The following is a 27,946-nucleotide window of genomic DNA, read 5'->3' as shown; positions in this document are numbered from 1 at the left end:
GCCGGTGACGGAGGGGAGCGGAGCGGTTCTGGGGGGAGCGGAGCGGCCGGCGAGTGGGTGAGCGAACGGCCCAGTGACGGAGGGAAGTGGAGCGGCCGGAGATAGCAGCGTGGGGGGGGGGGGGGGGAGGTGCGTTTTTCTACGCATACGCCATAAATTTGCAACGGCAAAAGACTTACCTGCACCCGGCAACACCAAGGTCTTCGGCCGCTCGCTCCCCGCGGCTCTCTACGGCCTCTCACTTCTGGCCCTCTCCATCCAGCTGTTCTCTCCAGGTGCAGATCCCCCATCCAGCCGCTTTCTCCCCTACTTCTCAACTGTACTTCAGGCATTGCAGTTCTCTGGTCCCTGCCTTTTGCATCCCTCTCTTCAGGAGCTTCGGAATTTAACTCTCTCCCACTACCCCCCCCACACCCCCTCTCTACCTCCCCCCACCTCCCCCCTCTTCCCCCACCTCCCCCTCCCTTTTCCCCTCACAACCCCCTCCCTCTTCCCCCCCCCCCCCAACCCCTTCACAACCCCCCCACTCTCCCCCCGCCCCCCCCAAGGACCACACCGCAGTTGAGTATCTGAAGTGCAGTTGCAAAGTCGGGAAAATAACATCAAAAACCTCAACAATTCCAGGTTTAATTATTGAGAAATTTTATTAAGTGCATTAAACATTCGAGGCACTGCTGTGCATGGATACATGAGTGTTGTGTTGCCAGCATTCCCGTGAGACAGACAGGCCGAGTTTCTGCTATGCAGAACTAAAGAGATTGTTCCTGGAGAGCCTCGTGGTGAATGAACGCGTGGCTCTCTATTCCACTACTGTATTGTCCATGTGAAGAAGGCAAAGTCACAAGAGTCTGAGCTCAGTCTATTCTTGGTGAATGTTCCCCAAACGCATCCCAATGTGCGCTCCCACTTCATCCATAAATGCAAGGTTCCTTTCCGTATCGTGAAGCTCCGCAGCATGATCCAGTTGCCTTCGTTGCTTGATTGCTGACCTTAAGTCTCAAGGATTGTTTTCTCAAGGGCATGTTTTACATGAAAAGAAATAAGGAAAGAACATCAGTGTCCTCCAATGAAATTACTGTTGAGCATGCTTTATGTTCTGCAGTAAAGGCATGTACTGATAACACCGCCAATGAATCACTTAGTACCCAACTCAGCTGTAGGAGTCAGGATGATGTAACTGCCCCTATCTCGTGATGGTTCAATGCTGCTCTCAGGGAAAACATGAATGATGTGAGGGTGCTGGTAAAAGAAGCACATTTCTTTTGGACTATGAACATAAAGCAGGCCATTTAGCCCAGCTGTTCCCTGCTAGTGGTTATGCTATTCGTGCATCTTCCCATCCATTCCCATTTAATCCTGCCTACTACTATCAGCATCACCTTCCATTTCTTTCACTCTTACCTACCTTTGCCTTAAAGCAACACTGAGGATGGAGAACGGTGTGGCTGCACTCCCACCTCACCAGTTGTGTACTCAGCAAGAGCATTCACATTTGTGCTACCACTGGACACGGCATGCTTGTTTCTTTCAGTGCTCAGTCTCTTCTTTCTGAATGTTCCCCAAGTGCTTGACCGCTTTGGATGCCCTCTCTGCTTGACAGGCAGCAGCTGGCAATTGCAGAGTCTCACAAGGCTCTGCATGGTTGTTTCAAGGGCGGATGGGGAAACGTGTGGCTGTGTGTCCATTTGCACGGCTCTAATGGGTGCAGGAACAGAGCAGCTTACAACAGGGACTGGAGCACATGTACTGCCTGCACACAGTCCCAGACAATGGAAAGGATTTTAGTGCAGTGCAGTGCAGTGGCAGCCATAAAGACAGGGCTAAAATGTGGCGAGTCGAAGAGACTTAGTAGTTGGCAGGAAAAAAGACAGGCGCAAGGGGAGAGCCAACTGTGCAACAGCCCCGACAAACAAATTTCTCTGCAGCACCTGTGGAAGAGCCTGTCACTCTAGAATTGGCCTTTATAGCCACTTCAGGCGCTGCTTCACAAACCACTGACCACCTCCAGGCGCGTATCCATTGTCTCGAGATAAGGAGGCCCAAAAGAAAAGTGCAGTGGACTGGAGCACATGCAGTGCCCCAGACAATGGAAATATTTTCAGAGCAATTTACAACAGGGACTGGAGCACATGCAGTGCCCCAGACAATGGAAATATTTTCAGAGCAACTTACAACAGCAGAGCAACTTACCTTGGAGCAATCTCCTCTTTCTAATAAAAATGAAGCAGACTGAAATCTCCAAAACGACTAAATAATTGCGATAAAATGTGAGAAAATGCCCGATGAAACCTCTCCTCCTTCCACTTTCAGAAACTCGCGCCGAAGCTTTGAGGCATGCGTGAATATCAGAAGATTGACGCATACGTGAATACCCGTTGGGGTTGCATAAAGCGCATGCGCAGAGGCTGACCAGGCGTGTTGCGCGAAGAAGCACACGTCACGCGATGACGTCAACGGCGCATGCGCTAACCAGCCCTGGCAAGCCGGAACGCAGTGCATGCGCAGAGAGCAGGAGACCGTCTGCGCATGTGCGCACCGCGGCGCAGCCTGCTTACGTCAGTGGCAGGCTGCGTTGTCAGGAATCACTTTGGGTCAGTTATTCTCTGTAACCTTGTCCTATCAACACCTCTTTTGTTATCTCTTGTCCCACCCCCCCCCCCTGCTTTACTTACTTAAAACATTTTACATTTCTAATATTTGTCAGTTCTGAAGAAGGAACACTGACCTGAAACATTAACTCTGCTTCACAGAGGCTGCCAGACCTGCTGAGTATTTCCAGCATTTCTTGTTTTTATATCATTGCAGGTACTGTCACCTTCCAAACCATGTTTCCGTGGTTGATTCCTCCAATCAGGTTCTCATTCCTGCCACAGCACTGAAACGGCTCATATTAAAGCCACAAATGACATTCTATGTGACTGTGACAAAAGTGATCTGACCCTCCTCGTCCTTCTTGATTTGTCTGCACCTTTGACAAGGTTGACCACACCACCCTCCTCCAACAGCTCTCCTCCATTTATCCAGATGGGTGGAACCGTACTTGCCTGGTTCCATTCTTATCTATCCAGTTGTAGCCAGAGAATCGCCTACAAAGGCTTTTCTTCCTGCTTGCACACCGTTACCTCTAGTGTCCCACCTCTGCTTAACCACCTCATACTCCTCATCCACATGCTGGCCCTCAGTGATATTATCTGAAAACACAATGTCAATTTCCATTTGTACACTGATGACACCCAGCTCTACATCACCATTACCTCTCTCGACCCCTCTGCAGTCTCTAAATTCTGACAACTTGTCCAATATCCAGTACAGCAGAAATTTCCCCAACTAAATATTGGAAAGATTGAAGTCATTATCTTTGATCTCCAGCACAAACTTTTTTCCCTTGCCACTGACTCCATCCCTCTCCCTGGCAACCGTCTGAGGCTGACCCAAGCTGCTTATAACCTTGGTGTCGTATTTGACCCCAAGATGAGCTTTTGACCATAAATCCACGCCATCACTAAGACCACCTATTTTCACCTCTATTACATTGCCTGACCCCACCCCTGCCTCAGTGCACCTGTTGCTGAAACCCTCATCCTGCTTTTCTTACCTCCAGACTTGACACTTTCTGGCCGGATTCCCATGTTCTGTCTTCCGTAAACCTGAAGTATCCAAAACTCTGTTGCCTATATCCTAACTCACCAAATACGATTCATCCATCACCCTGTGCTTGCTGATCTACATCGACTCCTAGTTAAGCAGCAATGTGATGTTAAAATTTCAATCAGTAGCCGAGGGGCTTGGGTGTATATGTGCAGAAGTCATTGAAGGTGGCAGGACAAGTTGAGAGAGCGGTTCATAAAGCATACAGTGTCCTGGGCTTTATTAATAGGGGAATAGAGTACAAGAGCAAGGAAGTTATGTTGAACTTGCATAAGACACTAGTTAGGCCTCAGCTGGAGTATTGCGTCCAATTCTGGGCGCCGCACTTGAGGAAAGACATGAGGATATTGGTGAGAGTACAGAAAAGATTCACGAGAATGGTTCCAGGGATGGGAAATTTCAGTTATGAAGATAGATTGGAGAGGTTAGGACTGTTTTCCTTGGAGATGAGAAGGCTGAGAGGTGATTTGATAGGTATTCAAAATCATGAGGGGTCTGGACAGAGTAATTAGAGAGAAACTGTTCCCACTCATGAAAGGACCGAGAGCGGGAGGGCACAGATTTAAAGTATTTGGTAAGAGAAGCAAAAGTGACATGAGGAAAAACTTTTTTCACGCAGCAAGTGATTAGAATCTGGAATGTGCTGCCTGAGAACATGATGGAGGCAGGTTCAATTGAAGCATTCAAAAGGGAATTAGACAGTTACATGAAAAGGAAGAATGTGCAGGGTTATGGGGAGAAGGCAGGGGAATGGAACCGAGGGAATTGTTCTTTCAGAGAGCCGGTGTGGACATGATGGGCCGATTGGCCTCCTGCACTGTAATGATTGTGAGTCTGTGACTTAGAACTGTGGGGATTTCTAACAGTTGGGTGCTAGTTTATTTCCCTCCCATAGCAATATCTTTGACTACAAAAACAATTTACCTACCTTGGGAAGAAATAGGTCATCATATTACAGGAATGAGGCTAGATTATTAACAAAAACTATTTTGGAAGCAGCCCTGATAATGTTGACCATAATAAGATTGTAGCATGTATCTAATTATGTGTTTCTCCCTTATGTCTAATCGCTTATGCTGGGTGCTGCAGGATGTACAAAACTATATTATGTATATTAATCATGAACAAAAGACAGACATCTTTTACTATATGGAGGATGCTGCTTTCAAGAGTGACCAAATTCAAACTAGAAATTGATGTGCCTGTTTGGATTGTCTTTGGATTTCCTTCCGAATGCAGCAATTTCATTAAAATAGCTAACTCAGCACCACAAGGATTGTGATGCATTCATATCACCTATTGTTGTTATGGACAGATGGAAGATGATGGGGACGGTTTCCCCTTTTTTCACCTCCCAATTGACTAGACAGTTAGGATCAGGTGAGGAAGGGGTCTCAGGCTCTCCTTTTGCTCCTATTTGATTTGACCGCAACAGGGTTTATTCTTTTAAACACAGTGGTTTAACTTACCAACTCAGTGAGCACTTGTTCCTCGAATTACAATTGCAAATGAACCAATCAGACAGGTTTTCTTGAATTTAAACAAGAAAGATGTAAGTTTATTAGCCTTATCACTCTAAACCAGTTAGAATTACTAAAATACACGACGCATCCACGCTCCCATTCATACAATAGGCACACACACACAAATAGATACAAAGGGGAAAAGTAGAGTTGGGAGGTTGAAGTAAAGTCTGTAATAAGTGGAATTCAGATACTGAGTTTCAATGTCCTTTGTTGAAGTTAAAATCTTGAAGCCCTTGCTGGGGCCATGTGCACAATTCAGGCTTGCTTCTCTGGTTCCGGGAGGCTGAAGAGAGGCTTTATCCTTCTTGGTTGTCATCTGTAAGGCTCTGTGGTCTTGAGGTTTTGCTGCAGCTGAGATTCCCCGGGACTTTGCTGGATAGGCAAACAGAGAAAGAGGTGCTTTTCTCTTGAAGTTTATTTATCATCCCTTTCTTTCTGAGGCACAATTCACAAATTCAGTGCTACATCAGCGGGTATGTCATGTGACCACCTCTTTGTTTGAAAACAGAAGTCTCTGGAAGGTTGTTTGAAATTCAAAGTTCTTCAGACATACTTGGTGGGGGGCGGGGGGTTGGTTCTTTCAAAGTCAAAGGGCGTCGATGGCTTTTGATCACTACTATTGACAAAACCATTCTCGTTAATTGAATCAGGGAGCACTCCCGTTGTTCTAGCTAGACTGGGTAATTTACCTCTGTCTCTCAGCCAGCCTTTGGCGTCTCATATGCAAATTGTGCATGGCCATCTTTAGCTGTTCTGTTTTGCTTTTTAAAAGTTATTTGTAACGTCCAGTCAAAAGTGTCAAGCAGAGTTCCATCTGACAAAATTAATATTTTCCATTTGGCATGTGTGATTTGCGTCACACAGTGTGTTTTTAAAAGGTGTTTTAACCCATGAGTGTTTTAATGGTCAACAAACAGGCAAATGACAGGTTTTCTCATAAGTTTAAAAGAAAGATAAATGTTCATTATACAGCACCCGAAAATGTAGGTAACTTCGCCCATTCTCTCACACATGCAGATAGACACATCCAAGAAAATATATAGATTAAAATATAACATGTGTTTAGGTCTGATGGTTTCAAAAAGAGTTGGCTGTAAAACTTGCTTTCTCCCTAGGGTGAAGACTTGAAACGGTGCAAGAATGCATTTCCGTTTTTTTCTGGTTCACTGAAGGAAATAAAAAAAAGTCTGAAGGTTCAGGAGTATGCATGCATACATTGTTGCAGACTTCTCTTGTTATATCTCAGTCACAGTTCAATGGCGAAAGCCTGGTTCAATTTCTCAGGTAGGGCGTTCAAGAGCAACTCCAGTCTCTGCCTGTATGTAGTTTAAAGGTAATGATCTTCAGCAGGATCCTTCCTCTTCACTGGAATAGATGGATTTTTCACTTTTGAACTAATAACTGAATTAAAATCAACACTGATTCTGCTACGATTGTTCCAGAATGTGCTGCCGCTTCACTCGCACGCCGCCATCACCAGTCACAATCTTTTCTCATGATAGGTCAGTTTGAATCCAGGCCGCTTTGGCATGCCTCAAGTCTGGGTTTGTTTCATAAATTCATTATATAGTTCATAATTTTTCCTTGCTTGAGCATGACGTTGACTGCTGTGATATTTAAACAGTAACTCTTCCAACTTCCACAGGCAGAATGAATGCACGAGAGGAAATTTGAAAGCTGCAGCAGCCATTACTGTGGAGAGAGATTTGTTATTTAAATACCAAAGCAGAGTAAATAGGAATTGCTGGCTAAAGTAAGGAAGGACAGAAAATGCACATGTTTATGGACACCAGCTGATGCAAAATTGAAAATGTTAATGAATTTTTGTAATACAATCTTGGGGCTTTTTTGGTGGGGGGAGGGTGGGGAATTTGGGAGCATCATCTTGTAGGTAAGTTGCCGTGTATGTGGGTATATATGGTAAAATTCCTTTTTCATTTGACATCCTTGACCTATTCCATGACCTTAGTATCTTTCAAGTGTTTAATATTGGCTATGCAATATCCCTCCTTTTGGCCTCTTACCAGTGATTCAGTGTTACTCAGGAGCAAATTGACCAGTTAGAGCAGGCCATTGAGATTGCAACTTATTCATGGCTCGAGTATAGAAATAAGCTAGTTTCACAGAATGATTAGTCTTCTACAAATGCCTCATCTGATTTCTAAAATTAGCCTTTTTTAACTAACCCTGGGGGGGTAGCTTTTGGAAATTACCTGAAAGTTTTTATTTGTGAACTGTACCAATGTTAAATACATTAAGCTAACTGTTGTCAGCCTTTTATTTAGAAATAGCAGTTTGTGTCGCATTGGACACATGCAAGTCCCGAAGTAAATTGTCTTGCATAAAGTTTTTGTCCTAAAGAATGAGACATTTTCAGCATATACTCGGTGAAATCTGCCTGCCACTTGAATAATTGAAATGTTGTTTATTGGATTCAAAGTGAAGTCATGGCAATTTGAAGCTATAAGCAAGTACACTAGAATCCATCTTACAGGCATTTTGATTACTAGTTGCCCATGTACAGATAACTTGTGAGACTGGATTTAGAATATTTTGGGCTTCTACTTTAAAATACTTGGATGTTTTGAGTGTTCGGAGATCAGGAGCATATTCATTCCAAGGCTTGCAGAGCTGAATTTATTTTACAGAAGAAAATTAGAGGGCTTGATCAATATGACACTGATTTTAAAAAGAAGGAATATTAATTTCCTGCTGCAGATGAAATTACAGCACTGTGGTAAGTAGGAATTTGAGACACAGCTACACCATGACCTGCTCCTGTGGGATTGATATGGTTGGTTAAAGGCCCGTGCCCAGAGCTCATTCCTTGTCTAGCTCAAGCTGTTCAGAATGCAGTTTTCCAGGTAAGAACTGCTAACTTACCCAATGTAATGATTCAAATTGGGTATATCTATTGATAAACTTAACCTGGTTTACATTTAAAAGGGATTTGTCTGCCTTATTTGACTGATCAACTTCTGAGTTGAATGTGAACTGTTCAGTATCTCTTCTATACTGTTTGCTTCTATAAATGACTCTTCCTATAAATCTGTTTAATAGATTGTTCCAAAAAGTGTCTAAATTGTTGCTATTATGTCTCAAATAAATATGATATGCATTCGAATTATCACCTGATAGCAAGTTTACAGTAACACTAACTATAGTAGATAGACTAAATGCAGTTTGGCTTAAGTGTCTGAACATGGACCGATGTAATTTTCTTTTTGCAATGAGAACGAGAAAAGGAAGAGGCATGAGTCCTGAAGAGTGTTTTGTGGCAGTTTTCTATTGTGGCAACGTGGACCTACAAATACATGCAGGATGCTGGTCTTACCTGTTATGGGTCTTTTCTACCCTTGCTCTAAATTTCTGGTCTTTGTATTAGGGAGTTTCTTACAGAGGAGAAGGAGATGCAGTGCGGTTTTGGGAGAGGTGTGTGGGAAGTGGGGGTTAAGGTTGGTGCATGGTGGGTGGTAGTGGGAATGGGTGGACGTCAGAACAAGGCCAGAATTGGAAAAACTGAGAGTTCGGGGTTGGAGGGATGGCTGGTGATGTGAGAAAAAGGTGGTTATTGGGCTGAAATAGATTAGAGATGGGAGGAGTGAGGCCATAAAGAGATTTAAATTTGAGGTACAGGGGATCAGGACCCAGTGTACATCAGCGAGGATGGAGCAATGGGTGAAAGAGACTTGGTGCTGGATACTATATGAGAACAGAACAACGTGTCTGTTATATTTAGCTGCTGGAATAACCCTATGTCTTCGTAAGCTTTCTCTCTTGTCTTCAAAATGGAGCTCACTTTAATTTTAAATACTTAAATGAATTTATTTAACAGATGAACATGTGTTTTATATATATTATATATAAAATCTATCTAGTTCTTTGAAAATTAATCACTGCAGTAGCTGAAACTGGCTTGAATTATTCTCTTGAGAATGCTAAATAGCTCAAAAGATTCAAACAGCTACAAATCTTTAAATGTCACCAGAAATTGCGACCAAGCCTTCTTGGATTTGAGTAACTGTTGACCTTCATTTGAAAATAATTTGCTGCCGTGTACATAACTGAAGGAAGCACAATCTTTGTTAGAAAGTAGCTTTGTTTCTCCCTCAAGCCTTGCAGGTAACCATGAAGTTTGAAACGTTTTATATCGAGTTAATCTTCAGATTGTTGTTTTTTATTAACTTTGTTACCTCATGTTATCATGTATATGAATGGGAACTGCCTAAACATATTATTTTTCTCTTTTAAACACATTACTTTCTAATTCTCTTGTTTCTGCTGACATAGGTTGGAACCTAATTGGAAAGAGGAAATAGATGGGGGGGGGCGGGTAGTTTTATGCAGTCGGCTGCGGAGGTTTTGGTGGCGAGGGCCAATATAATTAGGCAAAAGGTGTTTTCTCAGATTTCCAACGACAGGATATCTTAAAGGAATTAAGTCATCGGGGGGTTGCGGATTGCAGCTTTGAATACTCATTACCCTATGCATAGTTAGGATTGAGTCCTACCTGCCAGATTAAGTGAATGGCGAACAATATTCCCGTGCCACCCGCTTCACAAATGTTTCAGTGTGGAGTGCAACATTTGGATTTGTGCAGTTGAATCTCAGGACTGTGCTGTCCTCTCTTTCACATAGCCGCTAAACTAACACCAGCATTGCGATGGATGTTTGCCTCCAGGTTCAGCACCAGCAAGTGTGAATCATCTCGGGATGGTGGCAATGGCATAGGCAGGGGCTACATGGAGGATCGGGGAAGGTAGTCAGGCAGGGCAGGGTAGGGCCTCGAGTGCATGGAGCAGCAGGAGAGGGTAGTCGGAGAGGAAATGGTGGGGTCTTGGGTGCAGGGGAGGGAGGGAGGCAGCTTCCAGAGTTTGTAGTTGGGTGCGTGGAGGAGCAGGGGAGGGAGGAAGGAGGATCCAGGGTGTATAGTGGCTGGTTTTGATGATGAGGCTGGCTGTGTGCAGTTCCAGGGGGTGGTGGGTTGAAGTGTTCCTGTCACAAAACTGATGGTCATGAGAGGCCTAAAAGGAGGGAGGATCGCTGTTGTTGTCATCGGAGTCCTGAGTATCCACATCAGGGTACTGGCTGGCAGAAATACAGTCATAGTCACAGGGGGTAATTGTATATAGTGGGGGGAAGGTTGAGACTTAGGGTTGGGTATTCGAGGTCGCCATAAGGAAGGGTTTGGGAATCTGTAACTATATCAAGGGGGATTCTTGGAGGTTCAAGGGTGAGAGTCGACAGTTGGATGGTGATGAGAGTTTGGATACGGTGGAGGGATGGCATGTATAAATTGATGAGCTAGTCCACAATAATGGGGGGAGGTTCTATGGTAATGGGGAAGGGAGTAGGTTAAGTTGAGTAGGTCAAGGGTGATGGGTGCAGACTGGAAGGTGACAGGAGGAGGTTGGAAGGTGGGAAAACTTGCCTGGTATCGCAGACGTAACATTTTCTGGAAGAATGCAATCCGTGAGTCCAGTCAAGGAATGCAAGTCCATTGGGAGGAGACAAATGATGGTGGGTGGGATCTCCTGCTGCATGCAAATGTAAGGCACATAATCGCGATCTGCTCATGACTTTCATGGTTCTGCTGAATGGCAGAAAAAGGGCAGTTTTACAACACTTTTCTCTTGACTACAATTGAAAAGCTGCAGAGACATGAGTCTCATACACACGATCTGTCCTTTAACATGCGAACAATTGCAGAGGGAGAGACCGAGGAGGGATCTTGGCCATCAACGGATGATGCCTCAACAGGAACAGCAGGCAGTGCAAGAGGTTGAGGCTGCTCATAATGAAGCCATCCAGGAAAGGCATTATCAAGGACGGGGGCTGACGTGTCATTGTATCCTCAGGACAAGGACATATTACCTTCAGATATCAGAGAGGCAATGCCAGAGGCGCATGAGGATGCGATGTGCAATGGTGACAGAAATGTATATGATTCTTCAGCATTACTTGCAGCCACTTGTTTTCGTTGGGAACCCCATGCCACTTATCCTCAAGGTTACTATTGCACTCAATTTCTTTGCTACCAGGGATCAACAGGCAACATATGGCATCTCTGTGACCCATAGGTGCATCAAAGAGGTGACCAATGCTCTGTTCTGTCGTGCCGATGATTTCATCTACTTCCTGTAGACGAGGACAGCCAGGCAGCAAGGTCTGCGCCCTTTGGCTACATCGCTAGTTTCCATACAGTTCAAGGGGTGATTGAGTGCACTCATGTGGTCATTAGAGCTCCGTGGCAACAGCTTGCAGAATTTGGCATTCGCAAAGGCTTCCACTGTTTGAACATAAAACTGGTTTGTGACCATAGGAAAAGAATCATGCATGTTTATGCACGACTCCCACATTTTGCATAATTCACAGCTGAGTTAAAAGTTTGATGAAACAGCAGAATCTGACAGCTGCATCCTGGGTGACAAGGGCTGCCCCTTTTGAGCATGGTTAATGACACCAGTGCAGCATCCTCAAAGCGCAGCTGAAGATCGATACGATGCTCCTCACTCATCCACTACAGCCATCATTAAGCAGACCATTGGCATGTTGAAAATGCGATTCCACTGCCTTGAAAGTTTGGAGGGGCTCTTGAGTATGTATCACAGAGGGTCTCATGATTAATTGCTCTCTGCTGTGCATTGCACAACCTGACAGTTAGACATGGTCACAGTTTGCATGGAGTGCAACAGAAGGCACAGCAGTCATCCTCAGATCCTCATTGCCAAGATCCCTCCTCAGTCTCTCCCTCTGTAACTGTTCGCATGTTAGAAGACAGATTGTGTGTATGAGACTCATGTCTATGCAGCTTTTCAACTGTAGACAAGAGAAAAGTTTTAGAAAAAGGGCAGTTTTACGTCATTCAGCAGAACCAAGAAAGTCATGAGCAGATCACGATTATGTGCCTTACATTTGCATGCAGCAGGAGATCCCAACCACCATCATTTGTCTCCTCCCAATCGACCTGCATTCCTTGATTGGACTCACAGTTTGCATTATTCTTCCAGAAAATGTTGCATCTGCGATACCAGGCAAGTGAGGAGGGCAACAATGCAAATTTTGCTGCTATGAATATAAGGGCCATGGAGAGATGTGCAAAGGACATCAGAGAGAACCTTTCAACCAACATTGAGTCACTTGATGAAATCTATTTGGATGGAAGGAAATCTATTTGGATGGAAGGAAAACAATCTACATTTGTTAATGTAGGCCTGTGTTCTGATGCAGAGCTGCAATTTAAAAGAAGGGCTGTTATGACAGGTACATCTTCAAATCAGGTTAACTTGATTCTAACGACCTGTCGGCTCTCACCTTTATTAAAAGGGCCATGTGTCTCCATGGAAATGGTGTCCTGCATCAAGGCTGAGACCCTCACACAGAGGATGCTGCAGCTTTGCAGCACTTTGATGTGAGAGGCATATCTAGTCGTTTATCGTCAACGAGAGACCCACCACAGCACCTATGCAACTAATGTAACGGGATGACCACAGAACTGAAAGTGGATATTATGTTGGTAAAGGTTCAAGTGATAAATGTTGAAGCAGAAATAGCCATCATTGCAGACTGAAGGCTACAATGTCAAGGATTAAATCACACTGGACTCTTTGGTAAATCCTTTGCAAGCATCAATGGGTGCCAGACATTGGCCTTCAAAATAAATGTACCTTCTTATCTAGAACTAATAGAGTTATACAGCACAGAAACAGGCTTTTCGGCCCATCATGTTCGTGCTGGCCATCAAGCACCTATCTATTCTAATCCCATTTTTCAGCACTTGGCCTGTAGCCTTGTATGCTATGGCATTTCAAGTGCTCATCTAAATACTTCTTAAATGTTGTGAGGGTTCCTGCCTCTACCATCTCTTCAGGCAGTGTGTTCCAGATTCCAACCACCCTCGGGGTGAAATTTTTTTTCCTCAAATCCCCTCTAAACCTCCTGCCCCTTGCCTTAAATCTATGCCCCCTGGTTATTACAAGGCTACGGGCCAAGTGCTGGAAAATGGGATTAGAATAGTTAGGTGCTTGATGGCCGGCACAGACACAATGGGCCGAAGGGCCTGTTTCTGTGCTGTATAACTCTATGACACCTCCGCTAAGGGAAAAAGTTTCTTCCTATGTACCCTATCTATGCCCCTCATAATTTTGTATGCCTCTATCAGGTACCCCCACAGTCTTCTCTGTTCGAAGGAAAACAACCCTAGCCTTTTCAGTCTCTCTTCATAGCTGAAATGCTCCAGCCCAGGCAACATCCTGATGAATCTCCTCTGCACCCTCTCCAGTGCAATCACATCCTTCCTTTAGTGTGGCGACCACAACTGTACACAGTACTCCAGCTATGGCCTAACTAGCGTTTTATACAGCTCCATCATAACCTCCCTGTTCTTTTATATATATGCCTCGGCTAATGAAGGCAAGTATCCCATATGCCTTCCTAACCATTTATCTATCTGTGCTGCTGCCTTCAGTGATCTATGGACAAGTACACCAAGGTCCCTCTGACCCTCTGAACTTCCAAAGGTCCTACCATCTATTATATTCCCTTGCCTTGTTAGACCTCACACTTCTCAGGATTAAATTCCATTTGCCACAGCTCTGTCCATCTTTCCAGCCCATCTATGTTGTCCTGTAATCTAAGGCTTTCCTCCTCACTATTTACGACATCACCTCACGAGAGTGCATCAAAAATTAAAGCTAATAAATATATTTGTAACATTCCTTCCATTTTGTACAATTTACATCACCCGTGCCATCTTAGTGCTCATAATTGTTTAGTTTTTCTTTTTCTACTGCTACGTCTAGGTGCAACCCCAACATTAGCAGCTGAGGTGGCAGCAGTCTGCTCATTGCGCTGCCCCGTTGCTGTGGATGACCGGTGGGCATCCTGTGGAGGTACCGGGCCTTGATGGCTCCATCTTATTGGAGGTCTGCAGCTCTGGTGCTTGAATATCCCCCTTGTGCTCACCTGCTGGAGGTAAGGAGTCAATGTCAGGGGTTGGCACATGCTCCTCCTCCATCTGGCTGCAGAAGGCTGCCTGTCTCCCTGAGGGGAAGGAGCACCTGTACGGAGGTCCAGGTTCCTCATCCCCCTCTTGCTTAGACTCTGTTGCATGGAGCCGGTGGATATAGCGATGGAGTGCAGGTCAGATCGCCTATGGCTTGAGTGCTCAATCAGACTCACCACGGAGCTCGCCAGACTCTTGACTGAAGAAGCCATACGCTCATATGTCTGAGATATGGCAGATGTCATGGCTTGCATGGACTCCTCCATGCTATGCGCAAAGTCACGCATGACCTCAGGCATCTCCGCCATATGATCCACATGGCTTTGCTGCACATCCAGCAGACGTCTCGTAGCAACACATGAAGGATCATCGTGAGCGTGGGGCTGAGGGACCTGGTCCCCAGCAGTCCTCCAATTGTCAGGGGGACACAGCTGGCACATGCTCCCTCCGTTCCTGGGACGTGTCTGTATTGTGTCCACCAGATTGTGACGCTGCTTCTAGTCCTAAACGCCCCACGGACTATGTGGATGTAACTGCCCTGGTGGAGGTGGAAGAAGCAGGTGATGGTGCATCCTCTGGGGAATTGGCTTTTTCTTGCTCCCGAGAGGAGGATTACAGGCCCTCCTGTCATTTTGTCGGCAGAGTGCAGCCGCCTGGAGTGGAGACAAAAAGAGGAACATTCAGCATAAGTTCAACGTGAATGTGAAATTCTCACTCACGTTTCGTCTGCATTCACATATCGCTGCTAGACTACATTGAACACTTCATTCTTATGCCTTGAGGATCCTGCCTCACCGTCAGCCACGCTCTGTCTGCTCTCTGGCGATCTGCACTGCATCCTCCTCAGCTTTTGAAAAGGCTGTAATATCGGGCACTCCTGCACCCGTCTTTCCCTGCTCCGTCTGGTTATGGATGCATTTATCCTCCAGGATACAGTGCAGATTTAATGACGTGAAATGATAAATAACATGCATTGTATACCTGCATCAACAATCATTCTGGAGTAGCTTTCACGCCATCACTCTAAACAAAAGCCAGATGCCAGGATTCTGCAAATTCATTTGGTGTCTGTCACCAAGACTGATCAGACATTCTGATGCATGCCTTGTCTGCCCCTTGTCAAACACAAATGGAGCCAGGGTGACAGAATTAATTGAGCTTCAGTGAAAGCACTTACCCTCACCGATCTGAGCAGGTCATTTAGACGTTTGCAACATTGTACCCATGTTCTAAGAGTGACCCTACAGTTCCAGACCTCCTCCACTACGTCCATCCAGGCCACCTTGGTGAGGTGAGAGGGTCTTTGCACTCCATCTGTAGGGAAGAGGACCTCCTGCCTTTCCCTGACAGGCTAGAGGAGAAGCTGCAGGGAGGCATCACTGAACTGTGGGACGGAACGCTGGCTGCCATGTCATTGACTTTGGCTGTAGGGAGAATAAATGATCTGAAGTTAGTTCTGAGTTTCACAAAATAATGGAGGCAAGAACACTTTGATTTCAGTGAAAGCTTCAATTTAAGTTATTCTGAAGATACTTGCACGAAAGGAAGACTGGGGCAGTGCTGGCGGGTTCCACCAATGAAAGGCAGCCCGCGCCGCATGATCCCACGTGTTCCCCATGCCTGTCGCCACATGGCTAATTTAAATACAAAATCACGTGCGGAGCAGAAGTTACGACAGCTTCCGGTCCCGCCGTCGAGAACGCCGTGGCACTCATACAATCCCACCCAAGATGTCTGATTTGAAATTTAGATTTTTAGTTTGTACTACACCGAATTCTGTGAATATAGGTTATTTTGTTGTGTTCCCTGATAAGTAGTATGACAGATAAACTGTATGACATTAGATAAACTGGTAACAGCATGTGCTTTGACCTTTTCTTTGACCTGATCCAAAATAGCAAACTAACTAAGTATCATGTAGTGATCAGGCATTTGGTGATGCATGAATAGCCATGTGGCTTCTGCTCCCTCTTTAAATATCTTAAACTTGCCATGATTTTAATATATTAAATACTTATGTATCCAGTCTGTAATGACCACATTTCTGTGAAACATTTTATTTCTTTTGTTTTGCAGAAGCCTTTGAAGCAACATTTAGATCAGTATGATGTTCAAACTGGTTTTGCTGAGGCACGGTGAAGGTGCTTGGAATAAAGAAAACCGGTTTTGCAGTTGGGTTGATCAGAGATTGACTCCAAATGGTATAAAAGAAGCCCAAACCTGTGGAAAGGTCCTAAAAGAAGCAGGATTTGAATTTGATCTTGTGTTTACGTCCATTTTGAGCCGATCCATTGAAACTGCATGGCTAGTTTTGCACGAGATGGGGCAAGAATGGGTACAGACTGAGAGTTCATGGCGACTTAATGAGCGTCATTATGGAGCACTAATTGGTCTTAACCGGGCAGAGTTGGCCGCAATTCACGGAGAAGCAAAAGTTAAGCTTTGGAGAAGAAGTTATGATATCACCCCTCCTCCTATTGATGAATCGCATTCGTACTTCTATGAAATTTACAGTGATCGAAGATACAATTATTGTGATGTTGTAAAAGACAAGCTACCCAAAGCTGAGAGTTTGAAGGAGGTTCTTGATAGACTGCTGCCTTATTGGAATGATGTAATTGCACCAGAAGTGAAAAGGGGGAAATGTATTCTAATATCTGCACATGGAAACAGTGCCAGGGCTCTGCTCAAACATCTGGAAGGTAATATATTTTTATTTCCTTGCATCATGGTTTAAATGGTGTCATCGTATATGTCTTGCTTTGCCATGGAATGTTGAGATGGATGTAGGCAAGTTCCTGACCTCCATTTCAACTAGCTTTTTGGTATGGTAGGTATGGGGGGGGGGGGGGGGGGCGGGGGCGACACACTACTATGGAAAGAGCAGATAGGAGAACCCTTTACATGCCTAGTGTCTGGGATCAAGAGGAACTCGGGGGCAAGAGAAAGATAGGAATTAGATAGATGATTACCCTTACCGTGTAATTTGGGAAATTCTATCTCCATTATAAAACTATAAAATAATTTACAGCAACATCCTAGTCAATTGTTCAAAGGCATTATTGAGGTGGAATGCATTGGTGTTAAATACCATTTTTCAGGCACTCTGTGTGGGAAAGTGGTCTAAATAGTCCATGAGAGGGCTGTTGCTGCTGTAAGTTTCTCCATGTTTGCAACTATTTGCCGCCTTTTGGGGAGGCCCATGTTATCTTCATGAAAAAACCAGTGTGCAGATAGTTGAAGGAAAACAAATGGTGGCACAAAATTCTTTCAAAAAAGTAGTTAAGACGTTTTGATTGGCATGACTTGCCCTTCTTTCATTTATTAGATTCTCTGGTCTAGGCATTGAGGATAGGTTGTTTTCATTCAAAGTTTACCTACTTGCCTTTCCCACATTTGATTGGTGCAGTGTCTGCCTGTTCAATTGTAATTTGCTGATTTTACAAACACGTAATTTGAACCTGTTGGGTACATCTGTGACAGGGATTTTGCATATCAAGTATGACTGCTAAGTATGAAATCTGAAAGGTCACATTGCTAAAATGTTTCTAATGCTACTAGGTAGTAGGAAAGATATTGCAATATTGACTCCAAAAATGTAAGAGAAAAACATCAAGAAACTGAAAACGTAATCAGATTAGGCAGCATGGATTTCAAAAGGGAAGGTCATGCTTGACCAATCTTATTGAATTCTTTGGAGAAGTAAGAGTAAACAAGGGTAATATAGTAGATGTAATATATTTGGATTTTCAAAAGACCTTCAATGAAGCACTACATAGTAGATCTATGACTAATATAGAGTATGTGGAATCAGGGGTCAAGTAGCAGAATGGACAGCGAGCTGGCTACAAAATGAGAAGAGTAGGGGCTTATGGTGGTTACTTAGATTGGCAAAAAGTGGGAATTGGTGTTCCTCAAAAATTTGTGCTTGGACCACGTTTGTTCATCATTTACATAAATAATTTGGAATCAGAAGTACAATTTCAAAGTTCTGTGCATGACACCAACTTGGAGATAAAATTAATATGGAGGACAGCTGTGAGAAAATACAAACCATTAAACATGCAGAATGGATATGTAATTTGTAAATTAATTTCAGTGTAGATAAGTGTGAGGTAGTGAGGAACCTGTGTCCCCAAAGCATTAGACTGGGCTCTGGATTATTAGTCCAGTGACATTACCACTATGCCACCACCCAGTAAATGGGGCAGAAAACAGAGGGATCTAGGGTTCCAGATACACAAATCACTAAAAGTAGTAACCATAAGTTAATAAGGCCATAAAAAAGCAGACAAAGCACTGGGATTCATTTTTAGAGGGATAGAATTGAAAAGTAAAGAAGTTATTAAAGTAGTATAGCACCTTGGTTAGACTACACTTGGAGTAATATGCATAATACTGGTCTCCATATGATGAAAACTAAGTAGAGGCACTGGAGAAGGTGTTAACAAGACTTACAAGGATGATACCAGCACTGAGAGGTTATACCTATTGTAAAAGATTGAACAGGCAGGGACTTTTGTTTTATCGAGAAAGAGAAGGCTAAAGGGTGATCTGTGGAAGTTTTTATGATTATGAACAGGTAGGATAAGGTAGACGTAGAGAAGAGGTTTCCACTAGTGGAGACCATAACTATGGCCCGTAAATATAAAATAGTCATTAATAAATCCAATTGAGGAATTCAGGAGAAACTTTTTTTACTCTGAGTGGTTAGAATTTGGGACTCACACAAAGAGTAGTTGAGGCGACTAGCATAAGATGCATTTAAGAGGAAGCTCGATAAACATGAGAGAGAAAGGAATAGAAGGTTGTGCTGATTGGATTAGATGAAAAGGGGTGGGAGGAGGTTTACGTGGAGCATAAACACCAGCATGAATCATTTGGGCTGAACGGCCTGTTTCTATGCTGTACATTCCCTGTAATAGCAGATCCGGTGACTTCAGGCAAGTCTGAGGATACACTCTTGTATAGCAAGGGACGTTGTACCATCTTATATGCTAAAATGTAGGTGTGTGTCCTTTTCTAAGGTTACAAAGTCCAATTGATAAATGAACACATGGAAAGTTCATTCGCAGTTTGATATTCCGGTGAAGATCAGAGCCTTGGCTTTGTTGAGAAGACCAGTGATGGATGTCTGAGGTTTGATGGACAGTAGATGTACACATATCTAAGCTTTTATAACGCCATCTTCTGTTACATTTTTCAAACACTGATCAATGAAAGCATTTTTTTTAAAATGAAGAATGACGAGAGAAACACAGCTCTACATTAATCCCTTTAAGTGCAATCTTAAACTGCAGAAGGACCTTTAAATGCACCTTTGTTTTATATGGGTGCAGAACATTCCTGGTTCTGAACATGAAACATGACAGGTACTTCAAATCTATGCCTAGGTTTTGGAACCCCAAGACCTGTTTACCCAATAATACTCCATTTTACGCACCCAATCAGTGCCTCTGGGCATACCTAATCGAATAATTAACCCCGTTATTCCACATTTTTCACTACTAGTAGTTAAAATAATGTTTCTTTGCCAAAATTGAATATCTTTAAGATGGATCCTGGCACTGACTTAAATTTTATTAATTCAGCCTCAGTGAATGATCCGTGATTTACACCTAAGCCATTTACATTTTCCACCTTTGCCCCTTTTGGGAGCATTGATTCTCACACACACTTGTGACCTATGGGCACCAGCATTCCATGCCTGCATGGCCCCAAGCTTCATGAGCACCACAGAATTATCTGCCCCAACTTTATCATTATACCTTTTATTACAGTTGTTTAATTTGCAGTCTTCTCTCACACAAGGAATACTAAATGTTGCCTCCCTGTTAAAGGAAACATAAAGTACAGGATCAAAAGACTACAGTACATCTGGCTAGTCTTAAAACTAGAACCCCTCCATAGCAATCTCCTGCAAATACGTATCCAATTTTCCCTCCCTACCTTCCTGGGCAGTCTGGCATTCTATATCTTAAATCAAAACTGTATTATTCCTCTTATGAACTTGCACTACATCCCCTGATTGTTTGTTTGTAGCAGTCTCAAACACGTTACTAGGGTTCAATTTATCTCCTTCCTTAAGAAGACACTGTTTGGAGAAAGTGGTACCCTCCCTGTATGCTGCACATAAGGATGCTTTGCCTAATGCCACATAGACTGAACACATCTTTGCACTACTCAGCATTATCTTGCGTCTATGCACAAGCAATTCTTTGTTTTGGCAAGCAGCTGTTTCACCTGTTAAGATTCGTTTTGAATATTTCCACCAAACAGGCCGCCTGGTTGTATGGTAATAAATGTTAATAATAGAAGAACCTTTTACCAGTTGGCTTTTAGATAGCGGTTGGTAAACTTGCCATTTTACAGTCAATCACTTGGGGCCCTTAAGCAGGCCAATAATAGTGCTTGTTGACAGTCATTGCTATGTTAAATATGGAGAATATATAATAAGGAATCGTGGAAGTCAGTTTATATAACTAAGCCCTACAGCAGCCTCATTGCCTGTTGAGGACATCACACTTACAACTGACTGCCATGCCCCAACGTCTACACTTTTCAACCAAATTTAGAGCATACTAATCAGCAGTGAGAAACTTGGTTGCTTTTTTTCCCCTTGGTTGAGTTGGGGACACTGAGGCCAATTGTAGTGCGCCTACTGCTGCTGTAGCTGAGCATCGATTAGAGTTGTACACTTTTGTGGCATCCAGCTTCATACTGCCCAATTCACTTTCTATCTTGTAAAAGCTGACCAATTTCTCGGAATCCTAGATCTTAAGATGTACTGCCCCAATCGCTAATCTGTTCAAGTATACATCGTACAAACAAACTTAGCTTTTGGATATGCCATGCAGCTTGTATTACAGAGAGTGAAATGAACTTTGTGACATTTAGAAATGGCAGAACATCCAAAGCCATATTTGCAACGCCTTGCTTTATTAATAGATTGCTGTGCGCAGGAGTGTAGAAACGTCTACAGTTAACCTGTCAGTGTGAGATGAGCCTAATAAATCTGAAGTGCTTTTTTAAATCAAACTCCTTTACAGAATTTTGAAACCATAAGCTAACTGTCCATACTGCCACGTTAGCAGCATTGTCTCTCCTGGATTCATAAAGTTATGGGTTCAAGCCTCAAATGGATTTGACCACAGCCTGTATTTCTGTCTAGAGTAATAGATAAGTCATTAAACCAAGGTCTGGTTTCCCTGCTCAGGTGGATATTTAAAAAAAGAAGTCTCAAGGGATTAATAGAAGAGCAATGGATTTTCCTGAATCAATGTCATTTGAAAGCAAATGAGCTGGCAATTCATTTGTGATGTGATTTGCAGACGTTGGTTGCTGCGTTTGTTTGAATAACTTCAAAATCTTGCATTGGTTATAAAACAATTTGGAGTACCCGGCGGATGTGTTGAGGCGTTATATAAATGTTTGCTTTTATTTTTCCCGTAATGAACAGCAGAATACAGCTGTTTACACTCCATGCAAGACTTATTAAATGTGTACAGTATGTAGACAAAACATTGCTGCATGAACTACAGCAAAAATAGAAAGAAAATATATATTTGATATCAGTCATTTGTATAGTTGATTTTTTTTCTTTGTACTTGCAATATGGCTAACACGGGCAAGTTGGTAAACACTATACCATACACTATTCTGCCTTTTAGTGCTGATGAACTTGCTGTGCATTTCCAACATCTTCACTCTTTTTCCCTTTATCTTTTTCCCTCTTACCCACCTGCATTGCCCTGGTTAGTATTATTGAGCACATATAGGACGTCAGTGGAATGAATCATGAGACTGACGTTTCCCTTCAATTTTTGCTGGGTATTGTAGGGAATAGAAGGGTACGGAGTATTGAAGGGATCAAGGGAGAAAATGTTGACACATTAAGTTTTAGAAAGGAAAATAACATTATTATAAATAGCAGGGTGGGTTGTATCAGTGTGGATGTGTAAACTTTGAAATTATACCATCTTCATCCAAGTCCAGGTCATTAATATATATCAAAAAGATCAGCGGTCCTAATACTGACTCCTGTGGGACACCACTGTATACTTCCCTCCAGTCTGAAAAGCAACTGTTCACCACTACTCTCTGTTTTCTGTCTCTTAGACAATTTTGCATCCATACTGCCTCTGCCCCTTTTAATCTCATTGACTTCAGTTTTGTGAACAAGTCTATTATGTGGCACTTCATTTGAGCCCCTTCGAAAGTTCATACACCCAGCATCAAGCATAAAGAAATATAAATTTACATAAGTCATTTTCTTTCCTTTTGTTCCGATCAGTCTGATCAGTTCTGCCATTGTTTTCATTTCTGTGGCTGAAAAATGAAGTTTCCAAAATTTGTAATGCAAAATCAGGATTGCAGCATCAGCTGATCTTGTTGATTTATATGCATGTGACTGCATGCATATTATAAAGCAATACACTTGTGGAAACAAGGGGTAGTTACTGCTTGTCCTGGAGCAAGAGATGGTCGTTAATTCAGTGCAAGCAAGTTGGCTGGCAAAATGCTGTTAGCTGTTGTGATTTGCAGTATTTACAATTAGTTTACGCTATAAAGTCTGGGATTCAAATATTTATTCTAAGCTCTGTTTTTCTTTTATACAGTCAGTAGAAAAAATATGGATGTGCCAACTATTTGGAAGGATTGCTGCAAAATGCCTGTACTTTATTTGGCTGTTTTGTATGTGAAATATTGTTGTATACTCTAAGTATTTGAGTTGCGCACAAAGCTAGGGATAAAAATCTCATCGACCTGAGCTGTGGAGCTGGACCTGTGTATCTAGGGAGAACTGAGAGGTGGCTCTTAAAGTTGTGGAAAGGCAGTATCCAATTTCTGCCACCAGAGGGTGACAGAGTATTTGCATAGCCTGCAAATTCCTTCAGCAATCAATGTTCATCGTAGAGGTAGAATTTCTTTTTGCTTTGAACCACCAGAAACCTTATTGCCTTGGCAGCTGAAGGCATGGCCACCAATGGTGGAGCAATTAAAATCGGGGATGCTGAAGAGGCCAGAATTAGATGAGCCCAGATATCTTGAGGGTTGTGGTGCTGGAGAAGGTTATAGAGATAGTGAGGGGTGAGGCCATGAAGGGATTTTAAAACAAGATTGAGAATTTTTAAATTGTGGTGCTACTTAACCGGGGGCCCGTGTAGGTTAGTGAGCACCTGGGTAGTGGGTGAACGGGATTTGGTGCGAGTAAGGACACAGGCAGCAGAGCTTTAGATGACCTCAAGTTACGGGTGGTTGAATGTGGGAGGCTGGCCAGTAGTGCATTGGAACGGTTAGGTCTAGAGGTAACAAAGGAATGGATGAGAGTTACAGAAGCCGATGAGCGAAGTCGGGTGATGCATGGAGGTGAAAATAGGTGGTCTTAGTGATGGCGTGGATATGCAAACAGAAGCTCATCTTCGGGTCAAATATGATACCAAGGTTGTGAACAGTCTGGTTCAGCCTCAGACAGTTGCCAGGGAGAAGGATGGAGGCAGCGACTAGGGAGTAGGGTTCGTAATGAGGACCAAAGATGATGGCTTTGGTCTTCCCAATATTTAAATGGAGGAAATATCTGTTCACCTAGTACTGAATTTCACACAAGTCAGGAGTGTAGGTGACTTGGAGGTGATGGTGTTCACACATAATTGCTACCCTGGTCCTTCTAGATGGTGGAGGTTGAGGGTTTGAGTGGTTCTGTCAAAGTGATGCTGCTCCCACCTTGTTTTAGAAATGATAATCAGGGAAAAAAATCAACAGGCACATGGAGAGTTTTGAGTTAATTAAGGAGAGCCAGCACATATTTGTAGAAGGCAGATTGTGTCTGACTAATCTAATAGAATTTTTTGAAGTAATAGAGAAGGTTGATCAAGGGAATGCAATGGATGTTGTCCATATGGATTTTTAAGAAAGTGTTTGACAAAGTACCACACAAAAGGCTGGTTAACAAAATTGTGGCTGATGGACTAGAAAGGTCACTGTCAGCTTGGATTAAAACATTGAGCTGAATTTTACCGAGACCTCGACGCTGCGAGTCACAGCGCGGGGGCCAGTAAAATGCTGCGGGGACAGTCCCGCCTTGACCAGCGACGTTGAGAAGGGCCCGCCGCATATTACCAGTGGTGGCGGGACCTCGGTGCGCCCCCCCCCCCCGCACCCCCCGGCCGCTAAGCGGCGGGCACTTCATCTCCATATTAAAATGAGGCCTAATGAAATTCAAATTAACCTACCTGCAGGCAGTGGCCATCCCACTCCTATATTACGGCCGCCGTTAGTGCTCCGCGCGCCTTCGGAACTCCACATGGAGTTCCAGGCGAGAACCTGGTGGGGAGAGGGGAGCAATAGAATTTTCAGAGCGGGAAGAGTGGAAGAGCGGGCAAATCCATTTTTATTGGATGTGGGGGTGGTGGGAAGGGGTTGAGGGTCAAAGGGAACTAATTTCACTCCCAGCAGTGTGATTGCCCTTTGACCACGTATCTGAGCATCCATCAAGATTACCTACTTCCACTTCCAACATCGCCCAACTCTGCCCCTGCTTCTGCTCATCCATGCCTTTTGTTACCTCTAGACTTCATTATTCCAATGATTTCCTGCCAGCCTCCCATCCACCACCCTCCATAAACTTGAGCCTATACAAAGCTCTGCTGCTCGTACCCTAACTCCCATCAAGTCCTGTTCATCCATCACTGTGTACTCACTGACCTTTGTTGGTTCCCAATCCAGTAACAACTCAATTTTAAAATTCTCATCCTTGTTTTCAGATTCACTCCAAGGCCTTGCTTGTCCCTAATTCCAGTCATACAGCTCTCTGAGATCTCTGCACTCGTCATACTTGTGCATACCCTAATTTTAATCACTTCACCATTCATAGCCGTGCTTTCAGCTGCCTAGGCCCTAAACTCTAATTCCCTCTCCAAACCTCTCTGCCCTTCTATCTCTCTTGCCTTCTTTAAGATGTTCCTTTAAAACCTATGTCTTTGACAAGCTTTTCACCATCTGTCCTCCTGGTTCAGTTTCAAGTTCTGTGAACGCTCCTGTGAAGCACCTTTAGAAAATTTTACTACGTTAAAGGTGCTATCTAAATGCAAGTTGTTGTTCACATTTTCAAGTGTAAATATATTACATTTCATTTTGTGAACTTGTGTATCACCATAATAAAAACTTTTATCTAGTGAGACAGGATTATGTGGTTCATTTTTGATTGTCAAAGTTACCATATAATTGACTTGCTGTTTGTTGATATTTATATGGCTGTACAAGGTTCTCTCTATAGTATTCAACTTGGATTAATAGTAGAGTGTTTTCAAACAGCAGATCAAGATTGGAGCAATTGTCCTTAATTGCAGACATGAATGATGCAAAGACCGATAGCGATTTTCAGTGCCAAGTTCTTTGAAGTGCCACTAAAAATAGTATCAATTGGATCATTTGACTGCCTTTTTTGGTACTGTCTTTACCAAATGTACATAGCACAACTGTGGAGCTTTGTAAAGGCTTCCTTATAGTAATCCAATATTCTCAAACTTGCCTCATCAAGGAAATCTTCAGGATTCTCTGCCGTTCAAGTTTCTATTTCTAATCAATTCTCCTATTTTTTTCAGGTATCCCAGCTGATGAAATAGTTAATGTAACCCTGCCTACTGGAGTGCCAGTTCTCTTGGAACTGGACGAGAACCTTCATCCAGTTAAACAACATGAATTTTTGGGTGACCAGGAGGCCATCCAGGCAGCTATCAAAAAGGTGGACGATCAGGGCAAAGTAGCAGCTCCAGGAAGTAGTGCACCCATTGTTATCAATTAACTCTTGACATATGACTTTGGAGGAGAGGTGGAATTAGAAACTGCTTGAAAAATGTTTGGAGGGAAGTTTATTTGGTTTGGAACGCTCTGTGTAGGTTTGCTGCAGTTGGAGAGAATGTCCTAGGTTTGGCACCAGTGAAGTATATTGAACTTTATTTGCTGCTTTGCACTAATGTCTTAATAAGGCTAATTTATTTAAAAAGCTAAAAATACATATGTCTTCATACACTGTTTTAGTACTATGCAACAAAGATTCTTCTAGCAAAATTAGTTATTACAAGGCAAAATTAAAGAAACAGCAATTATAATTTTGAATTTAAATCGTATTGTACCTCCTTGGCGAGATCCTGTTCTGTTGGTTAGGGATTGCAGGAGATGCCCCTCTTTGGACTAGGACTTCATGCCTGCTTTTTTTTGTGGTCATCATGCTAAAGGATGTTGGTTCTGGAGATTGGAATAACTTTGGATTCGGATGTTCTTGGGTCCGATGTAGTACAACTCAATTTGGAGTAAGGGTCCTCTACTCTGTCCCAGCAGTGTGTCTCAACCCCAAATTCGAGCACCCATTTATGTGCATTTTTTTGGCCTTTCACGTTGTATGAGATTACTGATTAGGAGAAATTTTGTGCCATTAGACCCTGTGCCGACTAGGCACTGGTTGAAACTGCCCAAACTTACTTTACATGGAACACAAAAAGCCCGCAGATGGAGGCAACATTTTTTCATTCTGTGAATCTGTGCTGGATTTGAGACCATGTACAAGAAGTGCAAAATCAGTGCTCTAGCCCTTTGTGCATCCACTTCCCAAAAGCCCTTGCCATATTATTTATCGAATTGTCAACATAATTTAAAACTGTGTAAGTACTAAAATGATTGCTGTCCAAGAAAAGGAATGGCATAAAATTATCAGATTTTCTTCTCCAGATAAGGCCCAAATAGTCTCATTAAAAAAAAAACACACTGAGAGAAGTGATAGGATAATAACATAATCAGTAAAGACTTACAGTTCCTCGAGGAATCCTGAAAGTGACTAAACATTTTGAGACTTCTCTGAAAAAATGACTCTCAAATAAGACACTGCAGTACAGCTGTCAACCTTTTTATACAGCCATTTGCCTCAATTGTTTATTGGAGAATCCTTGAGAGGCCTTGCCTCTTGAGATCTTAACGATGTATTAATTGCTGTTTGAAGTATCTATAATGTGATTGATTCTAACAGCATCAATGGAAATTTTGTTAGAAGACCACATGCAGAATATTATTTACAATTATGCAGATTGAATGGGGAATACTTGGTGCTATTGAAATCTGGGAGAAATAACACCCCTGAAGTGTTGGAGAATGCTACCGTACTGTAGTCTGTAGGCTAACAGCACCATGGCATTTTACTTTTGAAGTTTACAATACCAATTTGTTTTGATGTTACAAAGCTATTGGGATATTCTTTGAGTTTTATGTAATTTTCAAATGGTTAGAAATAGAAAATTGGATTTTACTTTATCTTATTGCATTATAACAGTCAAGTATGGTGAATATTTAAAATACTGAAGATCAAGTATTCATACCTCCTGTGTTTCCTAGCATTTAATGAAAAACAGAGGCTTGCCTCGACCCATGGCTGGGTTAAGTTTATCCCGTGAGGTGCCAAGCTGTACAGACCAGCATATCCCTTGGATTTGTTGCTGGATTTGTGCCGAGTTGACCGATCTTTATAGAGGTCGTGGTGGGGGTGCTACAATTGGCCTCAGCATTCCTAGATTAGAGAAATGAAATCTTAGCTGAGGTTCCACACCTACCTCCACCCTTATTGCCATCCAGAAGAATTGTCTTGTCTTGGCATACACACACACCAAGACTTGCTGACACTCATTGAGGCTGTTGTTACTTTGTTGTTTATTACTTTTATAAGTACTGTATATGAAAACATTGATGGTTAACTTGCTTTCTTATGTCTGGAGAATAGCAT

At 43.0% G+C, this 27,946-nt stretch overlaps 1 protein-coding gene across 3 annotated transcripts in view; it reads left to right on the top strand.

Annotated features, from left to right (window-relative positions):
* The window catches only part of bpgm (2,3-bisphosphoglycerate mutase), a 31,744-nt gene extending 4,699 nt beyond the window's left edge, over positions 1–27,045 (top strand). For all 3 annotated transcript variants that reach the window (XM_068058998.1, XM_068058997.1, XM_068058999.1), the window contains 2 exons: positions 16,255–16,880; positions 25,782–27,045. In XM_068058998.1, coding sequence (XP_067915099.1) covers positions 16,283–16,880; positions 25,782–25,981 — 798 coding nt within the window. In that variant the 5' untranslated portion in view covers positions 16,255–16,282 and the 3' untranslated portion in view covers positions 25,982–27,045. The remainder of the gene's footprint in view (positions 1–16,254; positions 16,881–25,781) is intronic.
* Positions 27,046–27,946: the final 901 nt, after the last annotated feature.

Source organism: Heterodontus francisci, chromosome 27, assembly GCF_036365525.1.
Source record: "Heterodontus francisci isolate sHetFra1 chromosome 27, sHetFra1.hap1, whole genome shotgun sequence".
In the NCBI taxonomy this organism is placed as follows: Eukaryota; Metazoa; Chordata; class Chondrichthyes; order Heterodontiformes; family Heterodontidae; genus Heterodontus; species Heterodontus francisci.
Note: the sequence above shows the minus strand (reverse complement) of the source record. Positions and strands in the feature narration are given on the sequence as shown.